Source organism: Anomalospiza imberbis, chromosome 3, assembly GCF_031753505.1.
Source record: "Anomalospiza imberbis isolate Cuckoo-Finch-1a 21T00152 chromosome 3, ASM3175350v1, whole genome shotgun sequence".
Lineage (NCBI taxonomy): Eukaryota > Metazoa > Chordata > Aves > Passeriformes > Viduidae > Anomalospiza > Anomalospiza imberbis.
In genome coordinates this window covers 76556947-76580220 of record NC_089683.1, presented here as the reverse complement: position 1 = coordinate 76580220, position 23274 = coordinate 76556947, and the positions used below count along the sequence as shown (strand labels likewise).

Genomic DNA, 23274 nt, shown 5'->3' with positions numbered 1-23274 from the left:
GGTTTTATACTTGTTTCAAGTTACAGGCTTTCAGAAAACCAAATCAGCCATATGTATCTGATTCATTTTTTTGATTGTCTAAGACTCGGCTAAGAGCGATGCAAGATAAGAAATGCAGAAAAATAACTGTATTACCAGTACCATAAACCAATATTCCTTTAAAAAGAAGACAATGAAAAAAATGAAACCTAAATTTGCTAATTTTGGTGGGTCAGTGAAAGCTTTATTGGATTCAGTGTCCATTCTTGTATTTGCTTTGTCAGCATAGTGCTATTTTTTACCTGCTGTAGTATTTCAAGTTTGTTTGTGTATAAATGTTACAATTAAATACATTAGCTGATTTTCTTTGCAAAAAACATGCATGAAAATACATACTTTAATTTAATTGTATCATTAAGAAAGTTATTAATCTTTGGAGTAACGTTAATCTTTCTCACAAAGAGTACTCACATTAAACAAACACCATTGTGAGAGCCATATGCATTCATCATGTTTTGTTTTGAATGCCTTCGTTGTCTTGCAGTTCCTTTGTGTCTCTTCATTACTCCATTTCCATGGTTGGCATTCTAGCCTGAGTCTCTGTCAGATTAAGTTACCTCCTAAATGGTCTTGGAGTATGACTACTGCAATCTGAAGACGTAGAAAGTTTCTTCTTAAGTGGCTAAACTGACTGCCAGCATTGCTGCTTAAGATAAAATTACCAGATGTTCTCCATTATAAGATCCAGTTTTCAATTGCTTCTTAACCATGACATATTTTAACCACTGAACCACACAGAGTCCTGGTCTTCAGATGCTTTTTATTTGGTGTGGAAAATCATATGACAGTGAAATGAGCAGGAAATGCTGCTCCCCATGTCTTCAAAAAGCAAACTAACCACCAGGACACTTTAAACCACATTTTTGGGATTCTTTAGTTTGCTTAATATATCTGTATGCAATCTGAAAACTGATTTGACCATGGAGAAACCTGAATATAAGGTATAGTTTTCTCTCTTGATGAAAATCCACTTTCAGCTAGCAGTTGTGTCTAACATTTAACTAGGCTATAAAATAGAACTGGGAAAAATATGGGTAAGGGTAAGCAAGGCTGCTCGCGAACTGATTGAGAAGTCTGAAGTTTTTGTCCTGTTACAATTAAAAAAAGGGAAATTATATATAAAGGTAGTCTCAAAATGGAGACCTTGTTTCCATATATGACATAACTATACTGAAGCTGCTTTCTGCAGGGTGTTAAGAATTAAATGACCTCATCAAGAGTGGACAGTTATGGTTACAAGTACTCAGTTGTAGTAATTACAGTGGGGTTTTTTAAAAAGAAATAATAGAATTTATGTGATTTTTCTAAGCTGGGGATCAGATGGTGAAACCAAATGCTGGATTACCAGAAACACAGATAGATTGCTAAGCTTTTGTTATGAATCATTAGTAAAGAAAGGGCTCCTTTTCTGTGTGTTTATAATATTTTTCTGAATTTAGCTGCTTATCCTAAAGTATGCTTAAAGTCAGTATGATGAGTAAAGCATCTTTTGGTTTTGTTGTAAGAGGAACTACTGAGCTTTTCTTGAGACTTTCCTTAAAATATTGTTTAGGCTGGGTATGAAAAGTACTCAAATACACATTGTACCTAAGAACATAAAAGCTTTTTAAAACTTTACTTGATTTCCTTAAGTTGAAATAGACTTGAAGGACAGCTTGTTTTGTTGTTTTTTTTTTCCAGTGATAAGTAACTGACTCTGCAAAATCAATGTTTAGTAAGTCACTGGAACATTTGCTAATAAGATGGTAGAATAAATGAGTTTTTAATTGAGTTAAATAATTGTTTGATCAAATGTATGCATTTATGTTCTTTCTTGCTAGATTTGGATATTTCAATCAAATTAGTTTTTTTTTTTCAAATTAATTTCCCTTAATGAAGTAAAGAATTCTTTTGTAAGTTAAATTAGTTCTTGCCACATCTTACTTTCATATTTCAAAGGAAAACACGAAAGTCACAATAGAAGTATGAAATTTAGTACTCCTTGTCTGCCTGAAGTTCCTCAGATTTTAACATGCATGGAAAGATCCTTAAACACTGCATTTCCCATACTGTAAAAACCAGACACACTTCATTGTAGTCTCTCATTAATCAGCAGCTCTGAGTCTTTGGCAAGGTTCATTCTTACTTTACTACTTTTGTTCTGGGTGTGGGGACTGGTGAGGACTATAAAAGCACCTGGTCTGCTTAGGAAATAGTTATTCTGTGTGTAGGGAATAGAAGATGTTTTTATCAGGGGTGTTTCTTATGCAATGGACTTGTTAGGTAGGTCACCACATGGAAATTCTGTTGACTCCTGAGAACGTCAGTTGCTGCAGAATAATCATTAATATCCCAGAGTAGGTAGAAACATTAGGATTTGGAGCAGCTTTTTTTCCCCAATACATTTTTTTTTCTGCTTAAACACTTTGAGTAACAAAGATCCTCATGTGCAGTCTCCCAAGATATGCTGTCTCTTTTTTCTTTAGGGTGTGTATTTTGGACATCTTCTCAAAAAAAGGCAAAAACTGTCTTACACACCAGCAAGATCCAGTAGTGTTTTGTACAGGCTGAAAACTTCAAACATGAAAAGTTAGTAAACTAAGCGAATGTGAGGGTGATGATGCAGAGAAAACAGGCAGAGGAAGAGCAACAAGAGTGTAACTGGTTGGAACTTCAGCACTTGAGCTCCACTAAACACTTTGCTTTTAGGATGCTCTTGTGTTTGTGTGTCACAGTCTTCTGGAGGTTGTTTCTTTAGTTCTGATTTTTAGTTGAGGAAGATTTGAGCACATGAAAATAAAACTCAGGAAAACAATTGTTAAATACCACTAGTGAAAATTTTTCATACGAAAATATACTGAGTGTGGGGAGATATTAATTGTTGTGGAATGAGAGACTGACTTCATTTGATTGCTTTTTCTGTGTTGTTGTAGAAGCAGTTAATCTTCGCTTGAGCCACCTCTGCTTAATTTTTAACATAATCTCACTTTTCAACATATGTGAGGCTAACCTTCAAAGCAGTGCAGCCTTAAATTGGTCAAATTGATTTCTGAATTCGCTGGGGGTGAGGTGAATCCTACAGTACTCAAATGCAAAGTAAGAAACACTGCAGGAAATAAAAGGGAAATATTCTTAGCTTTGTAAAAATGTTAGAACAAACAGTATTCCTGAACACAGGTGTGTTGTTTATAGAGAAACACAATGCAATGATGAGTGTGTTTGGGTGACAATATGAGACAAAGAGCACAAGAAGCAGAGTTAGATGTTAAGAATGGTCTTATGAATTTGTCAGATGTCTTACGCTGATAATTCTTTTTGATAGCCTAGCTGGCCTGACAGGTAAGAGAAGCAGTAGCTGCAGATACAACTGGATTCTGACAAAACTGTCTAACTTGAAAGCTTACTGTGTTCCTGAGATGTGGTCTTGCTGGTCACTGCTTTGTCTTTCCGACAAAAGAGTCTGAATTATGTTTTTCTACGATTTCTGAACTTGGACTTTTAAGATGGTTGTCTGAGGAACTGAATACTGACAGTGATACATTGGTACAAAAGGTAGGGGATCATTTGTTAAAGGAATACTTGGCTTAATCTATGATGATTGATTACTGATTGATTAAGACTGCACCTCAGGTGGGGTCCTGCAGTGTTCTCTTTCATCTTGTATCTCTAAAACATTGAAGAAAATTTGGTTGGTAGGATAGAATGTATGCTTAGAAAGAAATTAGGTCATTATCAAATGCTTTTAAAGTCAGTTTTAAATTTTAATTCTGTCTTGAAATTACTATGCCTGAAGTCAACAATATGAAATTCATTACACAAATGTAGAGCAATATGCTGTTTTAGGGGGGTGTAAAAGTTTCATATGAATCTAAAACCAGGGGACAGGATCAAGGCTGAGGTAATGGAGAGGAGTATTTGGGGACAATGAATGTTGAAACAAACATAAGAACTGAATTTTTGAGGGAGGGAAAGAAACAACCTGGGATGTGTTAATAAGAATGTGGTTTATAAGATATAATTGTTCTGACTACTTAACATTGTTGAGATTTCAGTAGAAGTACTGCCTTGTCTAGGCATCCTGCAGATTTTAGATATGATCAAATTCTAGGGCCCAAGAGAGGCAATGAGAACAGGCAGCTGTTAGGAAGGAGTAGCTATACAAAAAGACTCCAAGTGTTAATGCGTACAATTTGCAAAGAAAAGGTGGGGTTGAGCTGCCTTGGAACAATTTATGAAGGCTTTTTAAAAGGAACATATCCTGAGAGTAACTGGTAAAGGAACTGGTTTAATATTTAACAGATTGTGTTGCAGTTTTTAGTCTGTGATTTCTCACTTAGAAATTCTAAATAATGTTCAGACAACACAGTAAAGTTGCAAACTTCAGGCTAATACAGATTCCTCCCTTTTTTTTTCTTTGTATTCTGTATAGTTCTATTTATTTTTTTAATCTGAAGTATGTTATTATTTGGTTATTCTTTTACTCATGATCCAAATTGATGAAACATTAGAGACTGCTGTTTTTCTTGGGAGATTGAGAATATAGCAATAGTCAGCATGTGTGTTGGTTAAAATACTGATTTCAAATCAGCTTTGCAATATTACTTTAGCTTTGTCAGTGGAATGGCATAGATATCTAAAGTTTTAGTGTGCAGAAGTGTAGTTGTGGAGAAAAGCAAGTAAAATACTGTTCATGTAAAACAGTGGTACAGTTTCGGTATTAAACACAAAATGTGTGACATGTAAGATTTTAGTAATATTTCACAGCTGAACTTTATTACTTTTAGCTACTTCATTGCTTTATGAAGGCTTAGTGAATGTTTCTTTAATTTCTTATGATTCAGTTTCTGTGTTCACAAGTTCTTTCGTCTTAACTACACACCCCCTCACCTCCCTGTAGTTGATTCAGACTTCATAATATGTCTTTGTTTTCTGAGCTTGCAATACTAAATAACTTTGGGAGTGTATATTCCCAGAATAGTTTAGCTGCTGTGAAACACTGTTAATTTTCTTAAAGAACTTTAATTTGCTTGTGTTCATAATTTCTGCTTACTCCTAAATAATTTCTGGTCTTTTCAGTTTCATAAGGATTTCAAATACATTGAGTTTTAGTACTCAAGCCCAGTTTTAATTAACTGAGGAAATGAAAGCCAACAACTTTTTCACAATTCCATTGAATAACTTTGTTTACCGGGATCTAAAATATCCAGAGCAGAATGTTACAGCAGAGTTTCTGTTCTTTTAATTTTTTCTTTGAATTTAATGTTCAGTCTGAAATTTCTTAGTTTATCTCTCCTTTGAGCTGGTGCTTCATCTTTGCTCTGCAGTTGTCACAGAGTACTGCTCTGTGTTCTCAATGCTACCATTACTTAGTGCTTTTTTTACTTATGTCATAATTTTCAGAATGTGTGGTTGAAAATAATGAAAGGGGAAAAGCTCTTGAAAATAACTAGGAAATAATGTTATGTATGGCTAAATGGTGGTATTACTGTATTGAGTGTAGGTGGGGGGCTGTCTGCTGAAGTCAGCCAATTAAACGTGAAATGCTTGCTTTATTTGTATGTACAACTAAATAAATTATACAGCTTACAAAAAGTGATGTGCTTTTGCTGTGTCTGTATAGACACATAAATTTTTATATATACAAATATTTTATATATGTGTGTGTGTGTGTATGTATGTATGACAATACCATATTTTTAAGAAATGTTGCCCATGAATCCTAAAATAAACATGTAGGAGGCCTCATTTGTTTTTTTCTGAAGGAAATGCTATGGCATGGGTAGATAAAGAAGAGCTATTTTTGATGTCCTTCCCAGATTGGGCACCCAGCCCCTGTGTGTCTCCTTGCCATGGTGCACCTTGTTGCCCTACAGATGTGCATGGCTGGACACCTTAGTGGTGAGGGAGAGCAGCTCGGAGTTTCTGTAAGAGCTTGTACAACTTAATGAGGAGGGAATTAGGAACTGCTGCTGATGTAGACTACCTGATGTTACATCTAAAAGACCTAGTTCCACCTGAGACTCATATCCCTAAAGTTGGGGTCATGTAGGTACTTAATGTATAAAAACAGTACCTAACTCATTTTTCAACCTCAGGCATTTAGTGTGGTGTCCTAAGCCATTAAACACTTGATATTTTTAGACACAGAAATACATCTTGTTAAATATTAAACTAATTTTATTTACTTGATTTTTTAGAAATTATTTTTTTTTTCTTTCAGTTTAACTTTGTTGGAAGAATCCTTGGGCCCAGAGGACTAACAGCTAAACAGCTTGAGGCAGAAACAGGATGCAAGATAATGGTCCGAGGGAAGGGCTCAATGAGGGACAAAAAGAAGGTAAGGTCTTGAAGGGCAGTGTAGTTTCAGATGCATAATTTTGTTTTCTAATGGAGGATAAGCTCATGTCTCTCATTCTTGTTGTGTTCTTACTATTATGCTTTTTTATCTAGTATCTTACACAGATTTAGTAAATAACACAGGCTGTCCTGAAGAAGTAAAATGTACATACTCCATAATTCTGCAGTTGGGAGTCTAACTAGCAATTATAAAGTATTAAGTAATAAATAACTTAGAATTGTGTCACATTTCATAAGGTAGAGTTAAAAATTGAAGTTAAATGTATTTTTCTAGGAAAGAACTGTTAACCTCAAAGGTCTTATTAATAACTTTCTTGTATTGAATTACCAAGGTAATGATTTGTGCATGGAGTGTGGATTGGGGGAAAAAAAGTTAAATGTATTTCTGGCAGTCACTTCTGTCTGAGTGGACCAAAAAGCACTGTGTTTCTGGTTTTATTTTGTGTTCAGGTGGAGTTGCAAAGTAATTAGAGCTGTTCTTGCCTTGTCCTGGAATATGCATGCTCTGCCCATATGAATGGGCAAACGGCACAATAGAGCCTTCCTGAATGTTGGGTTGCTCTCGTGATAACTCTGTTTTTCTAGGTTTATTTTCTAGCTATTTCCCTCTACCTCTGGCTACTGCTGCTGAGGTTACACCAACATCTCCACTGTAGTTTTGAATATTTCCTCTTTGCTCCCAGAAATACAGTTTCTTTTGATTCTTTTTTAGGAAAAACCTCCCATCTTTTCCTTACATGATCAGCCACATAATACATTCTATTGATACATATGTAGTACATAACAATTACAATAGAAAATTAATGTCTACCCAGTTAAACATATTTAAACATCTTTTCCTTCCCAAAGCTTATAAATGTGTTACCTGCAAATTTCATTTATTGTCTCTTGTTTTCATAATCTGCTGGAACACTGTCACTGTCCTTTGTCTTATTCTACCATTGTTGTAGGTTTTGGAGTTTGTGAAATATTGGTTAGAGAATCACAGAGTGGTGGAGGTTCACTCCTCAGGCAGAGTCATCATGTCCAAGTTTCCTAGGACCATGTCCAGATGGCTGCTAGGTGTAGTGTCCTCCTACCACTGTACTTCAAAACCTGTCCTGTCCTGTGGGAAGTCATCTCTCTAGTCATCTCTCTGCCAGCTTTGGCTGGTTAAATCTCTGGGGAAGTATTTTTTTAACTGATTTCCCCTATTCCCCATGTATTTTTTTTAATTGTATTTTTTGACAATTCGCAGAAGATTAGACAGTGGGAGTTACTGGAGTTTTTGTATTTAAGAAAAAGATTAGAAGAACTGAGGCCACCTGAGTGAGTCACCTGTTTTTTTTAAGTTTAGTAAGAAAAGAAATCTACCTTCAGCAAGGACAAGTATGGCAGATCAGATAAAACCTCATGCACATTAAAAACTAGAAATAGATCCAGTCTTGAATGCTCATTACAGCTTTGAAGTTGGGCTCTTACGTAATTTTTAAATATAAAGTACTTGACTATTGATAATTTAATGAGATAATACTGCAGTTAGTGTGAAATATATTTGAATGATATCATAAGGTATTTGTATACCAAACAGTATTATATAGATTGTAAACCAGTGTTGAGTGCCAAATAATTTTCTTCAGAAAACTGATTTTCATGCCATCCATTCTTAATATTTTTAGCTCATTTGCTTTCCTGAGGTGATTTGTATTGGTCATTAGTTTACATTTTTCAGGGCAGACTTTTTGGTGCTATACCACTGTTGATGAAGTAGGAAGAATTTCATAATCCTTGGTTATTATGCGCACCAATAAGATGTTTCTTGTAAAAATAATGATTTGGAATCTGATTTAAGACATGGCGATCACAGACAAAAGAAAGAAGGAGTGACATCTGTCAGTCTGGGGCACAAGTACACTTCTTGCTGTTGACTGTTGCCTCTTTTCCTGATGAATTATACTTACAGATGAACTCCCTAGTCTTTCAGTGCATCTAGTGATAGCCACCTTTTTTCATTTTCTCAAATGGTTTCTCTCTTTCCAGGTTGTACTTCAAAATGCTACTGAACATCAAAGTATAAAATGCAGAAGTAATACTATTTTTTTCATGGCAGGTTAGGATACTAATTCTTTTTTAAAACCCTTTCCATTCTCTGGAGTCAGTGTTGTTTAGAAAAGTCACTATGTAAAATTTTTTTCACTGAATAGTTTTGAAATTTGGAAGAGACAAGAGATGCAGGTTAATATTTTAGGTGCACTTTGTGAGTATAATTTATACCTGGAAAACAGATTTCCCAGTGCTAATTATGAAAGAAAGTTTATTGGTTGTGGGAAGGAATAATTACTAAAGCAGTGTCAATCTTACATGACAGCTCCATGGTACTAAATACTTGAATAAACTGTCCATGTACTTTTGCTGCCTTGCTAGTGGTTGCAGAATCCAAGAGAAAATACAAAGACTGACATACTGGAAAAGAAACCATCCAGATATGCTCTGCAGAGAATTTTTCTTTGCTCTGTGATCCTATGAAAGAATTAATGAATTAGGAATCCTTGTCACATGGCCAGAACACTTGAACTGGCATCACATCTTGAAACTTGCTGACAGATTCCCCCCCAGAAAGCAGAGGAAATCCTCAAATCGTTTGTATTTGAGGCTAAGCTGGTAATCAGAATATCTCTCTAGGCAGCTTTCAACAAATTTAAAATCAAAACCTTAATTACTGAGAATACTGTGATTAGAGCCTAGGGTTACTTGAAGGAGATTATTGGGAAGGGGAAAGGGGTTGCAAGCAATCATCAGAAGCTAATGAATGTGTAACTTTATTAAGACCAAGGCATTTTTTTGCTCAGTGTGTGCACCTTTCATTAGGTGGAGAAGAAAACTAGTAACTTGCACACCACTTAAAGAAAGTGTATAGCGAAGACTGTGCAATGATGGATAAGCAAAACAATTTTTTTGCATCTCCCTTGTCTTACACAAATTCTGTAAAATAGGCATTGACGTGCCCATGGGGAGTCAGCTCTGTGCTCTTTAACACACTGCCAGTGTCTCACTTCAGAGAGGGATATGAAGACCAACAGCATCAGGCTGCTGACTTGTGGCAGCCTTGGTCAACTCCATTGGGTTTTTTTCCATTTCTTTCTACTTTTAGACAAGAATCTCCCCTAGAACAGTGTGTGATGAGACAGTATAATTCATTTTTACTTCACGAGGAAGCTGTGAATTCATGATGATATACAGAATACAAATTCATTATGATATACAGAATTTTTTTCTTACAACTGCTAGTTTCAAATAGAAGGGCAAGCAGCTATGCAGTTCTAAATTTTAAGAACTGTGCCTTCATCCTCTGTAGCAGGGTCAAGTCTGTCACACTTCACTCTGTATTAGATGATTTGAACTGATTTATGGTTTTTGACCTACTTGTTCCAGCTTACTTGTTCCTACAATCCTGTTCACCTTGCAAGCAGAAATATGAGGTTTCATGAAAGACATGCTCTCAGTTAGTACTGGTCTTGACCTTTGACTTGTGTAAAGTTGTTATAGTAAATAGATAATTCCATTTCTATAAACTCTGTTTTTCTGTTTTGATAGTATGGCTAAAAAGGAATTAGAAAAACCCTGTCCTTGGTACCTGCACAAAGTTTGAGGAAAATATCAGAGGGGAAAAATTTATCTGTCTTGAGATCAGGATATTTTATTAAGTTTACATGCTGTATAGTGTTACATATTTGTGATTTTTTTTTTTTTACCTTTTAGGCTTTGAAATATCATCTGATAAACTTTGTTTTCCAATGGAAAGGCTTAAACATTCTGTTTAGCTAATAAAGTGATGTTAGTGACATCGGGTAATACATTGTTCTGTCTTGTTGAGCAAGCCCTCTTATTGCCACCTTAATTATAAGTTGCTTAGCTTTTATATTCTGTGTTAAGTACTATGTGTGAACAAATCACAGAGTTCTGGTGCTGACATGCATGTTGAAATGGAAGATATTGAGCATGTGCAGGGAAATGAAGTTGTTCTGTGTTTCAAAATGGAAGGCTGACCAGCCATCATTGTTCTCGTGTTCCAGGAGTAAATTTCTAGCTGAGGCCTGTTGCCTCTAGCACGTGCCTCTACACGAAAGCATGCCAGGGCTGTTTGACAATCACACATGTCTGTGTTGGCAAATAGTGGTTTGGAATGGCAGTTTTGAAAAATCTTGTAGCTAGCTGCAAAGGTGGGGTTTTGACTCTTTGGCAGTACCTTTAGGAATATTAGGGGAAAATACTTTAAATGGCTGGGGACAGAGACATGTGACAGTGAAAGCAATTTCATATTCATAATACATTACTAGAATTACTGTCCTTCTATTAAAAAAAAATCCCTTTTTGACAATGGTGGTGGAGTTTCTGGAGGTAGGTCAGATTCTTACTTTTACCTTTATAACTGTAACTAACAGAATCCCTTATCAACATCCATCCTTAAGGATGCTGTTTATTAAAATTCGTCTCGTTACTGGAAACTGAGACAGTGTGGAGCAGCAGCTATGCATGTTTGAGACACTGGGTTCTGCTCTGTTAATTTCTGTTGCAAATCAAAGCTGCAAATGTTTGACTTAGATTCATTTGATTTGCCATCGACTTCCATGATTATCCATTAAAAGCCATTGTAAGAGCAGGCTCCTTAGCTGAGACTGAGACATGGCTTATACAGCATGTGTGCTGAATCTGCTGCATTCAGGTAATGAACTTGGAATAGAAGATTACTGAAGGCATTCAGAATGAAGTGTTTAAGATACTACCCTGGGAACTTCACGATTTCATAAACTTCAGGGTCTTCTACAGTGGCATTTCCTCTGAATACACTTTTTCATAAGCATGTATGTCTTGATTAAGTTTGATTTCTCAAACTGATCAGGCTTGGGAGACTTCTAATGCTTAATTTTGGGCTACTACAATAACTGGCCTTTCATTTTTAAACCAACTCTAAACAAAAAAGTATTAATGTAAACTTACCTATTCACTGTGTCACAACTGCTGTTTTAATAAAGATGTTTAAGAATACACTTAGTGGTTGCTACTGCTTTGCCTTCCTGGAGGTTCATAGGAAAACATAAGGTGTGCTGAAAATATTTTTGGTTGCTTGTAAATTAATTTTTTTTTTCAGTAGTGAATACCTAAGAAAATGGGCTGTTTCAATTTCAAAACCTTCATTTCATTTGTAATTAGCTATTTTGAATACAGGGGGAATTGTAAAGCTGGATTTTTTTAAAATATTATTTTTATTAAAGAATGGTTGAAGCATGGCCTTTTTTGCTTTTCACAGACAAAAGAGAGGTCTCTAGAGTTATATATCCCTGGTAGTATTTGAGCCAGTGACCCTGTTTACACTATTAGCTAATAGCATAGACAAAAAAGAAAGCCATCACAGAAAAAAAAAAAGTCCTTTTACCAAATTACTGATTTAATTTTGTAACTAAATGCTAAAGATTAGTGAAATTATAATTCTTTTAAATAGAATTTTTACTAAACAGTGGTGAATAGGTGTTATTTGTCACTGACAGTAGACTCCTTTTAAGCCTGTTCCTGGGAGTTTTGTACTCCAGAGTTTCTAGACTATTATCTTTGGAAACTTCCCCTCATACATCTTTTCTTTGAGTAAAAAATGTTCAGTTCACAATGACAGTAGTGAAGAATGCAGGCACAACTAGCATAGTTATGTATGGGAATGCATATTTTTACAAGAGAACATTTTCCTGAAGTTTTATATAAGATTTGACAAACGCTTCTTATTTGAAGTAATTTATTTCAAGAGTATTTTCATAGCAGCCAGGGGAATGCTCTTAGTTTCAAGAGCAGAATGGCTTTATTTTGAAGGGGAAAAAAATTAGGTGCCTGAGGACCTTAAAAATTATTACAAGGTAATATTAGTCTTTCATAAAAAATTACTGATACATATCTGATGCAATGCATCTTTTAAATGGTTCATTTCATACATACTTTTGCCCTTTATTGGCTACATACCGAATATATCCAATGTATATTGGATATATTGCTACATGATCGCAATACAAAGTTGCAGCTTCCGAGCTGATTTTAGTGCTGCTAAGACATGGGATTTCCTATGTAATTTGAAAAGTAGGTGAAGCCTTTGGTCTGTGATTAACTTTGCTATCAAAAATTCATTATATGTCATTTTGTTCTGAGAGCAGTTAAATTGGTTATTGAGCTAATTAAATATGGAAATAACTGACTTTAACTAAATACTTCTTTTTAATGCCATTAAGTACACTGGAAACTGTGATCTGTTAAAGTGTAATCAAAGCCCTGCCAGTTGAAATCAGCTTGTATTAGGCTTTCCTTATATTTGTTTTACTGTCAGTTCCCTGTGAGGAAAAACCCTTACGAGCAAGCAGTGAGAGAATCTAGATTTATTTTGAAATCAGAAAAAAGTAGCACGAAGTGTAGTGGAAAAAAGTGTATCAAGGGAACCCTGAATCATTGCCTGAACATCTTGCATAAACAAGTCTGGTTTATAAATTAAAATGCTGTGTCTATTGAACAGGAATTGACTCATCCTGTAGCATGGCAGAAGTTCTCTTTCTGCAGAATTACTTCCAAGCTTTTGTGAGGTGGGAAGCACAGAGAGTGTTAATTGTGTTCTAAAAGGTTGACCAGGTTTCAGCTCTCAGCGGTTTGTATCTGGCATTTGAATAGAAGTTTTGAAAGGCTTGGGAGACTCTGCATACAGAATTGTTTTGAGATGCTGACCAAATTGTCTGCAAACATCTATCTGCATTTTACTTTGTCTAGCAAAGTAGTGAAGCAAGGTTTAAATAATGAAACTCTACTGTAACCTGAACCTTTTTTCATGGTAACATTTCTAACTTTCTGAAGGATTAATGCTGTGATAATCTTGCTTACCAGAAATAATTTGTAATCAGGATTGCATTTTCAGTGTGTTTGTTCAGTATTATGCAATGTGCTTGCAATTCTGTGTGGGAAAGGCCATACTTAGTTTGAGGCTTGTGGGAATTTTCTTGTGGCTGCATGAAGATTGAGTCTACTTAAATGTGGGAATGGATTTAGAGCTTGTTGTTTCAGGGGGAAAGCAGCATGCCTGTGTGATTCCTGAGTAGCTGTCACTTCCTGGCAGTTATTGGTTCTCCTAATTTTTTAGGTGGCTTCTGGCAGGCAGAATACAGGCAGGTGGTTGTTTACCATAGTGGATATGGCTCCTCAGGGTCCTATTAGCAATTTTACTGAGACTGATAGGAGGGCTCCTTAGCATGGAGTAAAAGAGAAAGCACAAAATAAGAACCACTATTGCTGAAACCAAATACCTAAATTAGTAACTGAATATTTAGAAGATAGAGACATTTGACTTCGTGCTATTTTATTGTTTTCCAAATAGAGACAAGTAATCTGTTCCATTGCAGCAAGGTACTGGATTGCTTGCCAACTGTATGGTAACAATCACCAAGTGTAACTCCTAAAATGAGTGATCAGTTTGCCATTTAAACTTGTTTATAGATGGTTACTTTCCTTAGGTTTTCTGGCCTAGTATTAGCTTTTGTCATGCCTAGACTCAAATTGAAATGGATATTGTTAATCACGGGCTACACTTCTGCTGTGAATGGCCTACAGTGCCGTATGTTAAGCATATGAATGAAATTCAGGTAGCTGAGTAGCTTTTAATAAGGATGTGACAGTATCCTCACTTTAGAGTTTATCCAGCTATTGTAAACAATATTTTACTGTTAGTCTTTACACTTTTAAGGTAGAGAGAGGCATTTATTGACAGATGGTTGAATATTTTTCATTAAACATTCATGACAGTGATTAGCAGCTTCTGTCTTCTAATTTTTACATTTTTCCACATCTTTTTGGGCAGTAAATGGGGAATGTTTTGATAAATACAGGACTCACTGAAGTGCATGCACACTGAATATATCTTTAAAAATTTGCTTACAACTCAAAACAGTTCTGTTTAAAGTGTGTGTTAAGCATATTCATGAAAGGATGAAAGCTTATTTAAATAATTGGTAAGGCCAAATACACAAATCTGTTTTTCTGTTAGAGAGAACTTGTTACTCTTATAGTAGCAGAACACTCCAAGCAATGTTGGGAGACTCTTTACCTTAGTAGAATCTGATTTTCTGTGTAAATTATCTGATTTAAGTGCCACAGTCTTGCCATGGAACAAACACAATACACAGTATTTGTGCTTTCGTGATGCATTTTTTGATGTTACTGATTCTTGAATGTAATTTGACTCATAAGTCAATTCGGCACTGCATTCCTACATGACAGACAAAATCTTGTCCTAACCTTAATAGCATGAAATGAAGAAAACAGACTGGTTTTGGGTGCTGAAAGATCTGCAAAACAGTGACTACATTCAGGCAGTAGCTTTCATGGGCCTGACAGAATGGTTTAACTGGCAGCTGAAGTAACAGGAAAACTCTGGCTGCAGGACAAAAGTGGCAATATCAAATTATTGGTTGGTTTCATAAGAAGGTGTTAGAGAATTATGTACAAAATTTGATAAGAATGGATGGAGTTATTACAGGGAGGAGATGTCTAGTCAGTATAAAAATGTCAAGACAGAACACAGTTGCTGGGAAACACCAGGATGTTTTGATGTGTGAAAAACTAAAGTTTGTGGGAAGTGAACATATGTATAGTACTGTGGAAAGTAACCCAAAATAATTTACGGAGCAGTTACATTTTCACAGCCAAAGCTACAGGATTTTTTTTTTTTCTTTCTGAGTCTGACATAGAATCATTAAATAATCTGGGTTGGAAGGGACCTTTCAGGATCATTGAGTCCAACCCCTGGCCCTGCACAGGACACCCCAAAGAAATACACCATGTGCCCAGGAGTATTGTCCAAACTCTTGTTGAACTCTCTCAGGCTTGATGCTGTGACCACTTCCCTGGGGAGCCTGAGTCTCTCTCCTTTTCCTCTCTTCTTCCCTTCCTTCCTCTTCCTAATGTTTCTGCTACTTTGAACCTAGGTCAACTTTTCTGGGTTTTTTTCCCCTCCCTCTTTTATGAATTTTTCCCTTGTTTCATAAATTATATTAATTTTCCTTGATTTGATAGAAGGTTCCTCTTAGTTCTCTCTAGAAATGTTCTCTAGCTATCTTTTTCCATCTTGGTCCTTGAGTACCTCCTTCTCACTGGTTATGTGCTTTATAAATTATTGTAATAAAAGGAAGGTTAATTTCTATGGTGCTTCATTTATTCTCTAAAAATACAGTTAGATGACATGAAAGTGTACTAAAATGAGTTTTGGTTTCTAGCAACACTTTATATATTTGCATTATGGTAGCAAATTATATAAACACTGGTGTTTAAAAACAGAGTTGTAACTGGGGAATCTGAGTAATGCAGGCAAGGAAGATTACACAAGGCAAAAGGAAACAATGACATACTTCTCATGCTACTAACTAACAGTTAAAATTATTTAGCATGCATAAGACTGTCTGAATGGGAAGAAAAAATCCAGCAGCAAAAATATAAGAAGAAAACTTTTTCCTGAGAGTCAGGGTGATAATGCAAATTCACCAGTTTGCTTGCCTTGAAGTTACTGGAATATGAACTCTGAATGCAGTAGCTTTTGAAGAGGTGTGGAGAGTAGATAGCAAAGTTGCTCTCACACTTGGCTAGAGGTTTCTGTAGGTAAGTTGTAGGTGTGACTTGAGGATTGAGTAGAAATAAAAGGTTAAGGTTAATTAGTATCTCAGCTAGAATTCCTGAAACCTTTTTGATTCCTGACACAACTAAAAACAGGCAAAGTAATTATGAGCCAAACTGCCATTTCTTTTATGTATCATTTTAGAAGTGTGCTAGTGGTATTTTTGCATGCATTGAAGGGATTTTTCTTCAAGAGCAAAGAACAGCCTGTTAATTGAGTGCCTTTATCTGGCATGTGGGCAGTGAGTGCATATAACTTAAATGTTAGGATGTAAATACTTATGTAAATTATTATACTTTTTTTTCTGTCTGGTAAATCTGATGTAGGCGCTACTTTCTTCATAATCTTTCTGTAGTGTTCTGTGATCAGGTGCTGTGGCACTAGGTTAATACGATTGTTTCCAGGGAGGTCAGCATTTCATGGAATTGGATATTCTGGTATGGGGTTATTTTAACTATCTGAAGGGTTTCTTTGAAATTATTTTCTTCGATATTGATTTGATATTGGTATTGTGGTGATTTCTTTGTTAGATTTTTTTTTTTTAACATTGTGATAGTGTGAAGCAGTGAGAGCCCTGGGTCCATTCTGTGGTAAAGTTCCTGTGAACTTTAGCAACTGCATGTTTCTCTTGAATAAAAAAGAAACCGTTTTCTGAAAGATGGGACCCATAACATAATTAATAACATCTCTGCCACTGCTTGTGGGCTCTTTGGAGTATTTTTATAAATGTATGTCTGGACTGTTCAGTCATGAACCACACAGAAACAATTAATGCTTCTGTGGCAGTCAGGGTGATAAAGAATTGAGAACCACGTTTAGCTGACTGAATGCACCTGAAGTACCTGACTGTTTTAATTGATCCACGTGATGGAATTATTTCGGAGCCACTTAAGGTTCTGAGCTACTCATTTCAAATGTTCCCATATTTAGAACCATATATATTCAAGGGAATTCAATTTTTAGGCTATTGGGGGTCTTGGCAGATATTTTAATTGGCTTGTTGAGCTTGTGAAATATACTATTGCTGATACATAGTTTCAAGAACTAAAAGCTAGTAGTTGACAAATTTTAGATTTAATACTAAATTTTATAGAGAGAAATAGAGATTTTTCTGTGCTGATAAAGTATGTTGTAGTCATTTTCCATCTAGTAAGTGGTCCATAAATGGCCAAGCAATCTTTGAGGTGGTTGTGAGATACTCCTGTGTTTCAAGTTGACAGTGCTGGAATTGAATGTTCACTTAAATTTTGACTGACAAAAAGACCTAGAACTTAAATCTGTTAGCTCACATTGACTCACAGTAGCGTGAATCAGAAAAAGTCTTAAGATAAGCTGTATTGGATACCAAAATAAGTGATAAAATTAAATTTAAAGTTACATGGTTTGAAATACTGAAGCTACTCTGGAAATTAGTATGCAGTGAGGACACAAGGGTACTGCAAATAGCAAAATAGGTTTTTGCAGCCTGACTAGTGGAATTTCTCAATATCCAGCCTTTTAAATAAGTTCAATTTAGCTTGAAATGTACCTTTTTGTAATAGTTCATTTGGTAGTAAAATAAACCCTCCTCCTTAAAAAAAACAAAAACAAAAACAAAAAAAAACAACAACAACAAAAAAACCACAATTCTCCATTTCTAAGAAAAATCAGATCATCTCCTGCAGAAACATTTTGAAGAGGAAAACACATTTACTATTGATTATGTGTTTCAACTCTCTTAAGGAAGTCTGATTTGGTTATTGCAGGCTTCAGACCTCTTACTTGCAGTCAAATGTATGGTTCATGACTTACAGTAAAAGAATCTACCAGGCAGAATAAGGTGTAATGATTTGAGGTAAGTCACACTTGGCATATTACTTGTGTTCCTGTTAAACTCACTTGCAACTGGCTGTTTCTGTAAGTCAGAGTATTAAGTATCGTAAATTTGATTGGGCAATGCTGCATCACCACCAATCTTGCCAGAAGCAGAAATTGGCAGGAGCGTGGCATTTTGAGCATGCTTTTTGGATCCTGTGTTTTTCACAGTAGTAGATGCAGGATTTTCCCAGCGTCTTCTTGGAGGACCATGTAATAAATGAGGGAGTGTTTGCAGGGGCACCAGTGGGAGGGAATTATTCAGGTTTCCCTGTCAGCTGTATCATTTTTTATGTTAGGCTGTAGTGGGTAGGAGTTCAAATACACAGGTTATGTTTGCTGCTCAGACAGTTGTTTATAGTGACCCTTAGGGAAGAAGCAACAGAAGGAATAGAAACATTGCACGGGCAACAACAGCAAGCTGACAGGCAAGGAGTTTTACCTCACTGCCTGGTTAAATAAGGCTCCTGTTTTGCAAGGGGAGGGAAAGAGACAATCACGTTGAGTATTTAAGGGAGCGGGGGGAAAGGAAACTGGAAGACCCCCAAAATGTCAAATAATTTGTCACATACATATTCATCTGTTAGCTCATAAATGTCAGTTCTTGTAAAAAGCCTTTCCAGCTTTTTTCTTGGATCTGACTTTGCAGAACGTTTTGGGGCCTGCAGCTGGGCTGCAGAGATAACCTGATCTTTTTCAGGTTTTAGAACAGACTTCTGAATCAGGCATCTGTTGTCTTTTTTGCTGCTTTCCTGGCCTTGAAAAAGGACCTGTGCTCCTGTGAGAGACATGTTGAAGGGTGGCTGGTGATCATGGAATCACCTAGGAAAGCATTTTATTTACTTCAGTTACTTGGCTTGAAAGCTCAGCCTGAGGGAAGAACTTCTTCAGCTTCCCCTGTTAGTGTACATTTCTGCACAGCTGAGTCACTGAACACATGGGCTTGCTTTTAGGGATCTTTCCCCCCTCCTGTTAGTTTGGAGTGATATTGTGGTCCTCTAGAGAAACAACTGACCAACCCCTGCCCCCATCCTATTTTATTCTTTTGTTTTAGAGTTTTGCAAGAACAAGTTTTCAAACTGTCAGTGGTTGTCCGTAGCTGTGGGTAAGACTATTTTATAGACCAGTCCATATGGTTTTGCAGTAGTTGCTTTTTCCTGGTCTCTTCAGAGCTGCTGCCAAGCATCCTTTCCCACCATTTTAACCAGTGATCAGTGGATCTCAAGCTGTGGAATGCTTCCAAGTGAAATATGTCACAAAGAACCAAGACTTTATATGTGGTCTAGATGCGTGGGAAATTCGAAGTCTGTATTTGTAATAGAAAGTATCTGTGGGCCTTCAGGGGAGAAAAAGAAAAAAGGACAAGTGTCAGAATGACTGTTCCTGCCAAAACTATACTAACCACATCATTTCATAGTGACTTCCTTTATATGAGCCTATTTGGAAGATACAGTGAAAAAATTGATAATAATTCAGAATCGATTTTCTGTATACTGATAGTCACAATTCAGTGATTTTTAGCTGTGACATTTGCTACTAACATCTTTGTCATTAAATAGATAAACAAAGGAGTTTTGGTTAATTTGGTGATGCAGTGAGTTTTGATATTGATAACAACAATGGCGGGAAAAATGCCCAAAGAAGATGATACTTAGTTTCAACTTAGTTAACCACTATCATGAATATATTAAAGTAATTGTAAGATCTATTTCGCTTCCTCATGAGCGGTGTTATGAGTAATGTGCACTCCCATTGCTTCTAAAACACTGATAAATGCAATCTGTTGGAATGTTTTTAAGACAATAGCTATTTAGTGAATAGCTTGTGTGTACAGGAGAAAAGAATAGGCTTGATTGCTTACAATCTGACATTTGAAAAAGCTTTTTTTTAGATCTCTTGTATTTGCATATCTAATTGCTATGTAATCAAAACTAAGTGAACTGTAGCTGCTTGAAACTTAAAAATGAAAGGCAATCATCTTTAAAGGGGGAGATATCCCACTCATACGCAAGCCTGTCTGAATATTAGAATTATATTCTTCTTGTGTTTAATTATAGGTGTCTGACTGAGCAGTAAATTTATGCCTGTGTATTAAAGGAGTGAATGTGACCCTGAAACATCAGCTTTCCTTTGTTGAAGCAAAGCATTCGCATTGAGAGAACTTAACAGTGTTGTGTATTTTGGTGATAAGGGATTGTGCCAGAGTAGCTGTTAATTACCTGCTTTGTTTGATATGGAAAGTAGTGGTTCCACACTTTTCTTCCCACCAGTGACAGTACTCAATTAAAACTTGTATTAAACAGTGATAATGCCCTCGTTTATCTGGTGGAGAAGGGGTGAGGTGAAGAAAATTAACAGGATATTTTCATCTCTTTGGAGACGACTTTGGATTTTCCTGAACCTAGTGACAGTAAGGACAAAGGAGTTTTGTCTTTTTTGGTGTAGTAGTGTATGGTGAGCTTTGGTTATTTTATTTATTTTTTAAATATTTGTGTCTCTTGAATCCTGCTGTTTAACAACAGTGGCTATAGTAGAAGTGGAAAAAAAGAAACCTCAACTGCAGTGTCAGAGTTGCAAATTTGGAAGATGCTTGCTCTATCTTATTCCTTCTCGTTCCTCTGTGTGAAGCATCTGTTGCCATTGGTCATTATTTCAATGGTTTTTGAAAATCTGTTGTATCATGACATGGCATCTTACATATCTTACATGGCAGATTTTTTTTTAATTCAAGTGCGTGAGTTTTTCTATTCCAGTTGTGTGAAGCATGTTTTCCTAATGCAGTCTGAGATGGACTTCTCTAAGTAGCAGCTGTTTTTTGGAATATCTGAACAGAAATGATAAGGAGGAGTAAAGCAGAGAAATTGACATAGAAGATTTGGTAGTCTTTGTTTATTTCAGATGCCAATGCTGAAGAATATTCTAACAGTAAAAACAAAGAATCTATATCAGTAGGCAGTAAGAAAGGATATAAAATTGTTATAGTAACCCTTAAATACTTTTTATTTCATTTATCCAAAGAAATTAAGGAATGGGTTGGTTGCTTTCCTTATGAAATTTGGAAGGTCTGTGTTCAGCAAGCTTGAACAGCTTTATTCTGGAGTGAAAGCTGAATGTTTGATGCTAGACTAATTTGGCCAAAAATGTGAAACAGTAAGTGAAAAGGAGTAATTACTGTAGCAGCTTTAGAGCGTGAACACGAAATTCTTTTGAGGAGCTCAGTGGCTATGGCAGTGCATAGTAATTTAAGTAGAACTTCAGAGATTCAGCTGTTGGGTGAATAGAGGTCACATGCAGAGTAAGAGTGTTTGCCTGCAGTAATTAGGCACAATTAATAAAAGTTTGCTCAGAAGGCATATTGCACATACTGAATGGTTAGCAGTAATGACTGGTCTTAGAGATAACCATACACAAACAAACATAAAAATCATTACAGATAAAACAGTTTCTTAAAAGAATTTGTAAGGTGTGGAAACTTGAAAGATTTTCTTGTTTTGTTGAAAACCTGAACAGAGTGTTAAGAGCAGAAGGCTAGATTTCATTTTGTAGTGGAACACTGTAATATCACAGGATGCAGGCAAAGTGCTGTGGAAAATCAGGCTTAGAAAAAAAAAGTTGTAATGGTATGAATTGATCATGGTTTACAGAAAGAACATTGGAAAGCCCATCTTAGATCATAACTGGCATGTTTTTTAAGTAGTCTGCTTTTCTTTTAAAATAAATGTTCTTCTGGGCATATTAACTGATTAATTTCATTAAATTATTGAATTTAATAATAAGTTGCTACATAATTATTGGTTGTGTTTTCTGTAGGTAATTCATAAAGTCAATAAATGTAGATTAGCTCCTACCATCACATAATTGCCCTTTCATGCCAAGTAAACAGTGATAAGCATTAAATGAGAACTTGATAAAGTGTTTTATGATCTGGCATTTTGACGTGCAGTTATCTCTGTTTCTTTAACAGTTTTTTCTGGTTTTCTTTTTTCTGCACTGTAAAAAAACTCCATGGAATGTGAGTTTGATATGCATCCAGATTAGTAGACTTACTTCATGGCACAGCAGTTCTGCTGCAGACTGTTAGTGTGACCGTGTTAGCTCATCCATTTAGGATTAGGTTCTGCAGTGATTAGAGGGCTTCCTCTGCTCAAACATTGAATGGTCATTTCACTTTGTAGGTGAGCGCTGCATACCACACTGTCTTGCCACAGACAGTTTTTGTAATCCCAAAGCCACTCTGTTAAGGTTCCCTTAGACTATCGTGCATCCAGTATAAATGCCCAGCCTCAGATAAAGTCAAATAACGTGTTCTTCCAGAATGAATAGGCTTAAATGAACATACTGTACTTTTTGTTCCCCGTGAAGAAAATGCAAAAAGGCTGTCACATTTTTCTGCTTAAATTGTTTTGATTATGTTTCATTGACTTTGCTCACTTGAAAAAAGATTTGTTAGCATTTTTTGAGTATTTTCTTTGTTATGTAGTTCAGTTACAGTTTTGAGGAACTCCTTCTTGTATTCGCTTTTAGAGAAATTTATTCCCATGTTGTAAAATAATGTTGTAATATCCAATTTTGAATAGATAGTAATTTGCTATATTTTCACATAATCTCCACGTGCAAATCTTCTTGAAGAGAAGAAAATTTCTGTGTTGAAATTATATGCTGTTTTAAGATGTGGAAAAGAATGGAACTTTACAATTGCCTTTTCTGGACTATTTTTGATGAGCATGCTTTCCCTTTATGTTCTTTACTATTCTTGTAGGACTTGCAGTCTCTTTTGGCAGGAATTGCTTTGTCTGATTGTGCTCCAGAGTGAAGTTCCTAAGTCTAAGACTGAATGGGAATCCTCTTTTCCAGTCTAATATTTTGGGGAGTTTTTCCCATTTGAGAAATGCCAGCTACAATGCATAAATATGGTGATTTTCTGCACTCACCCAATGGTCAATTTTTCACAAATTTCATTAAAAAGTTGGACAAAAATGATTGTGGTAAGTTATACACTTGGTTAAATAGGAAATGTTTACTTTCTTGGTAACTCTGAAAAAAAAGTTTAACTTTTCTACCACTAAGCTTTAGGACGTGAAAAATCTAGAAGCTGAGAGCTTGCAGCTCTCCAAACAGTCATCCCGAAGAACACTGTTAAGCATTCTGTTGACACAGTTTATGTACCACTGAAGAAAATTCAGACCCTCTATCTCCCTCTGTAATCTGAGTTGATGGTACTTGTCATTTGAAATATATATACAACTGCTAAACATGCTTTTTTCTTTCTGATGAAAACAGTTCTGCTGAAAGCATGTCGTAAAACTTGGTTTTTAGTGCAGAGGTACACAATGAATCATAATTTCCTGCAGGCTCAAATCCTGCCTATATAAGATCAACAA

At 35.8% G+C, this 23274-nt stretch overlaps 1 protein-coding gene across 10 annotated transcripts in view; it reads left to right on the top strand.

Annotated features, from left to right (window-relative positions):
* The window catches only part of QKI (QKI, KH domain containing RNA binding), a 150767-nt gene that overhangs the window by 56823 nt on the left and 70670 nt on the right, over window positions 1–23274 (top strand). For all 10 annotated transcript variants that reach the window (XM_068185228.1, XM_068185229.1, XM_068185236.1 and 7 more), the window contains exon 3: window positions 6239–6355. In XM_068185228.1, coding sequence (XP_068041329.1) covers window positions 6239–6355 — 117 coding nt within the window. The remainder of the gene's footprint in view (window positions 1–6238; window positions 6356–23274) is intronic.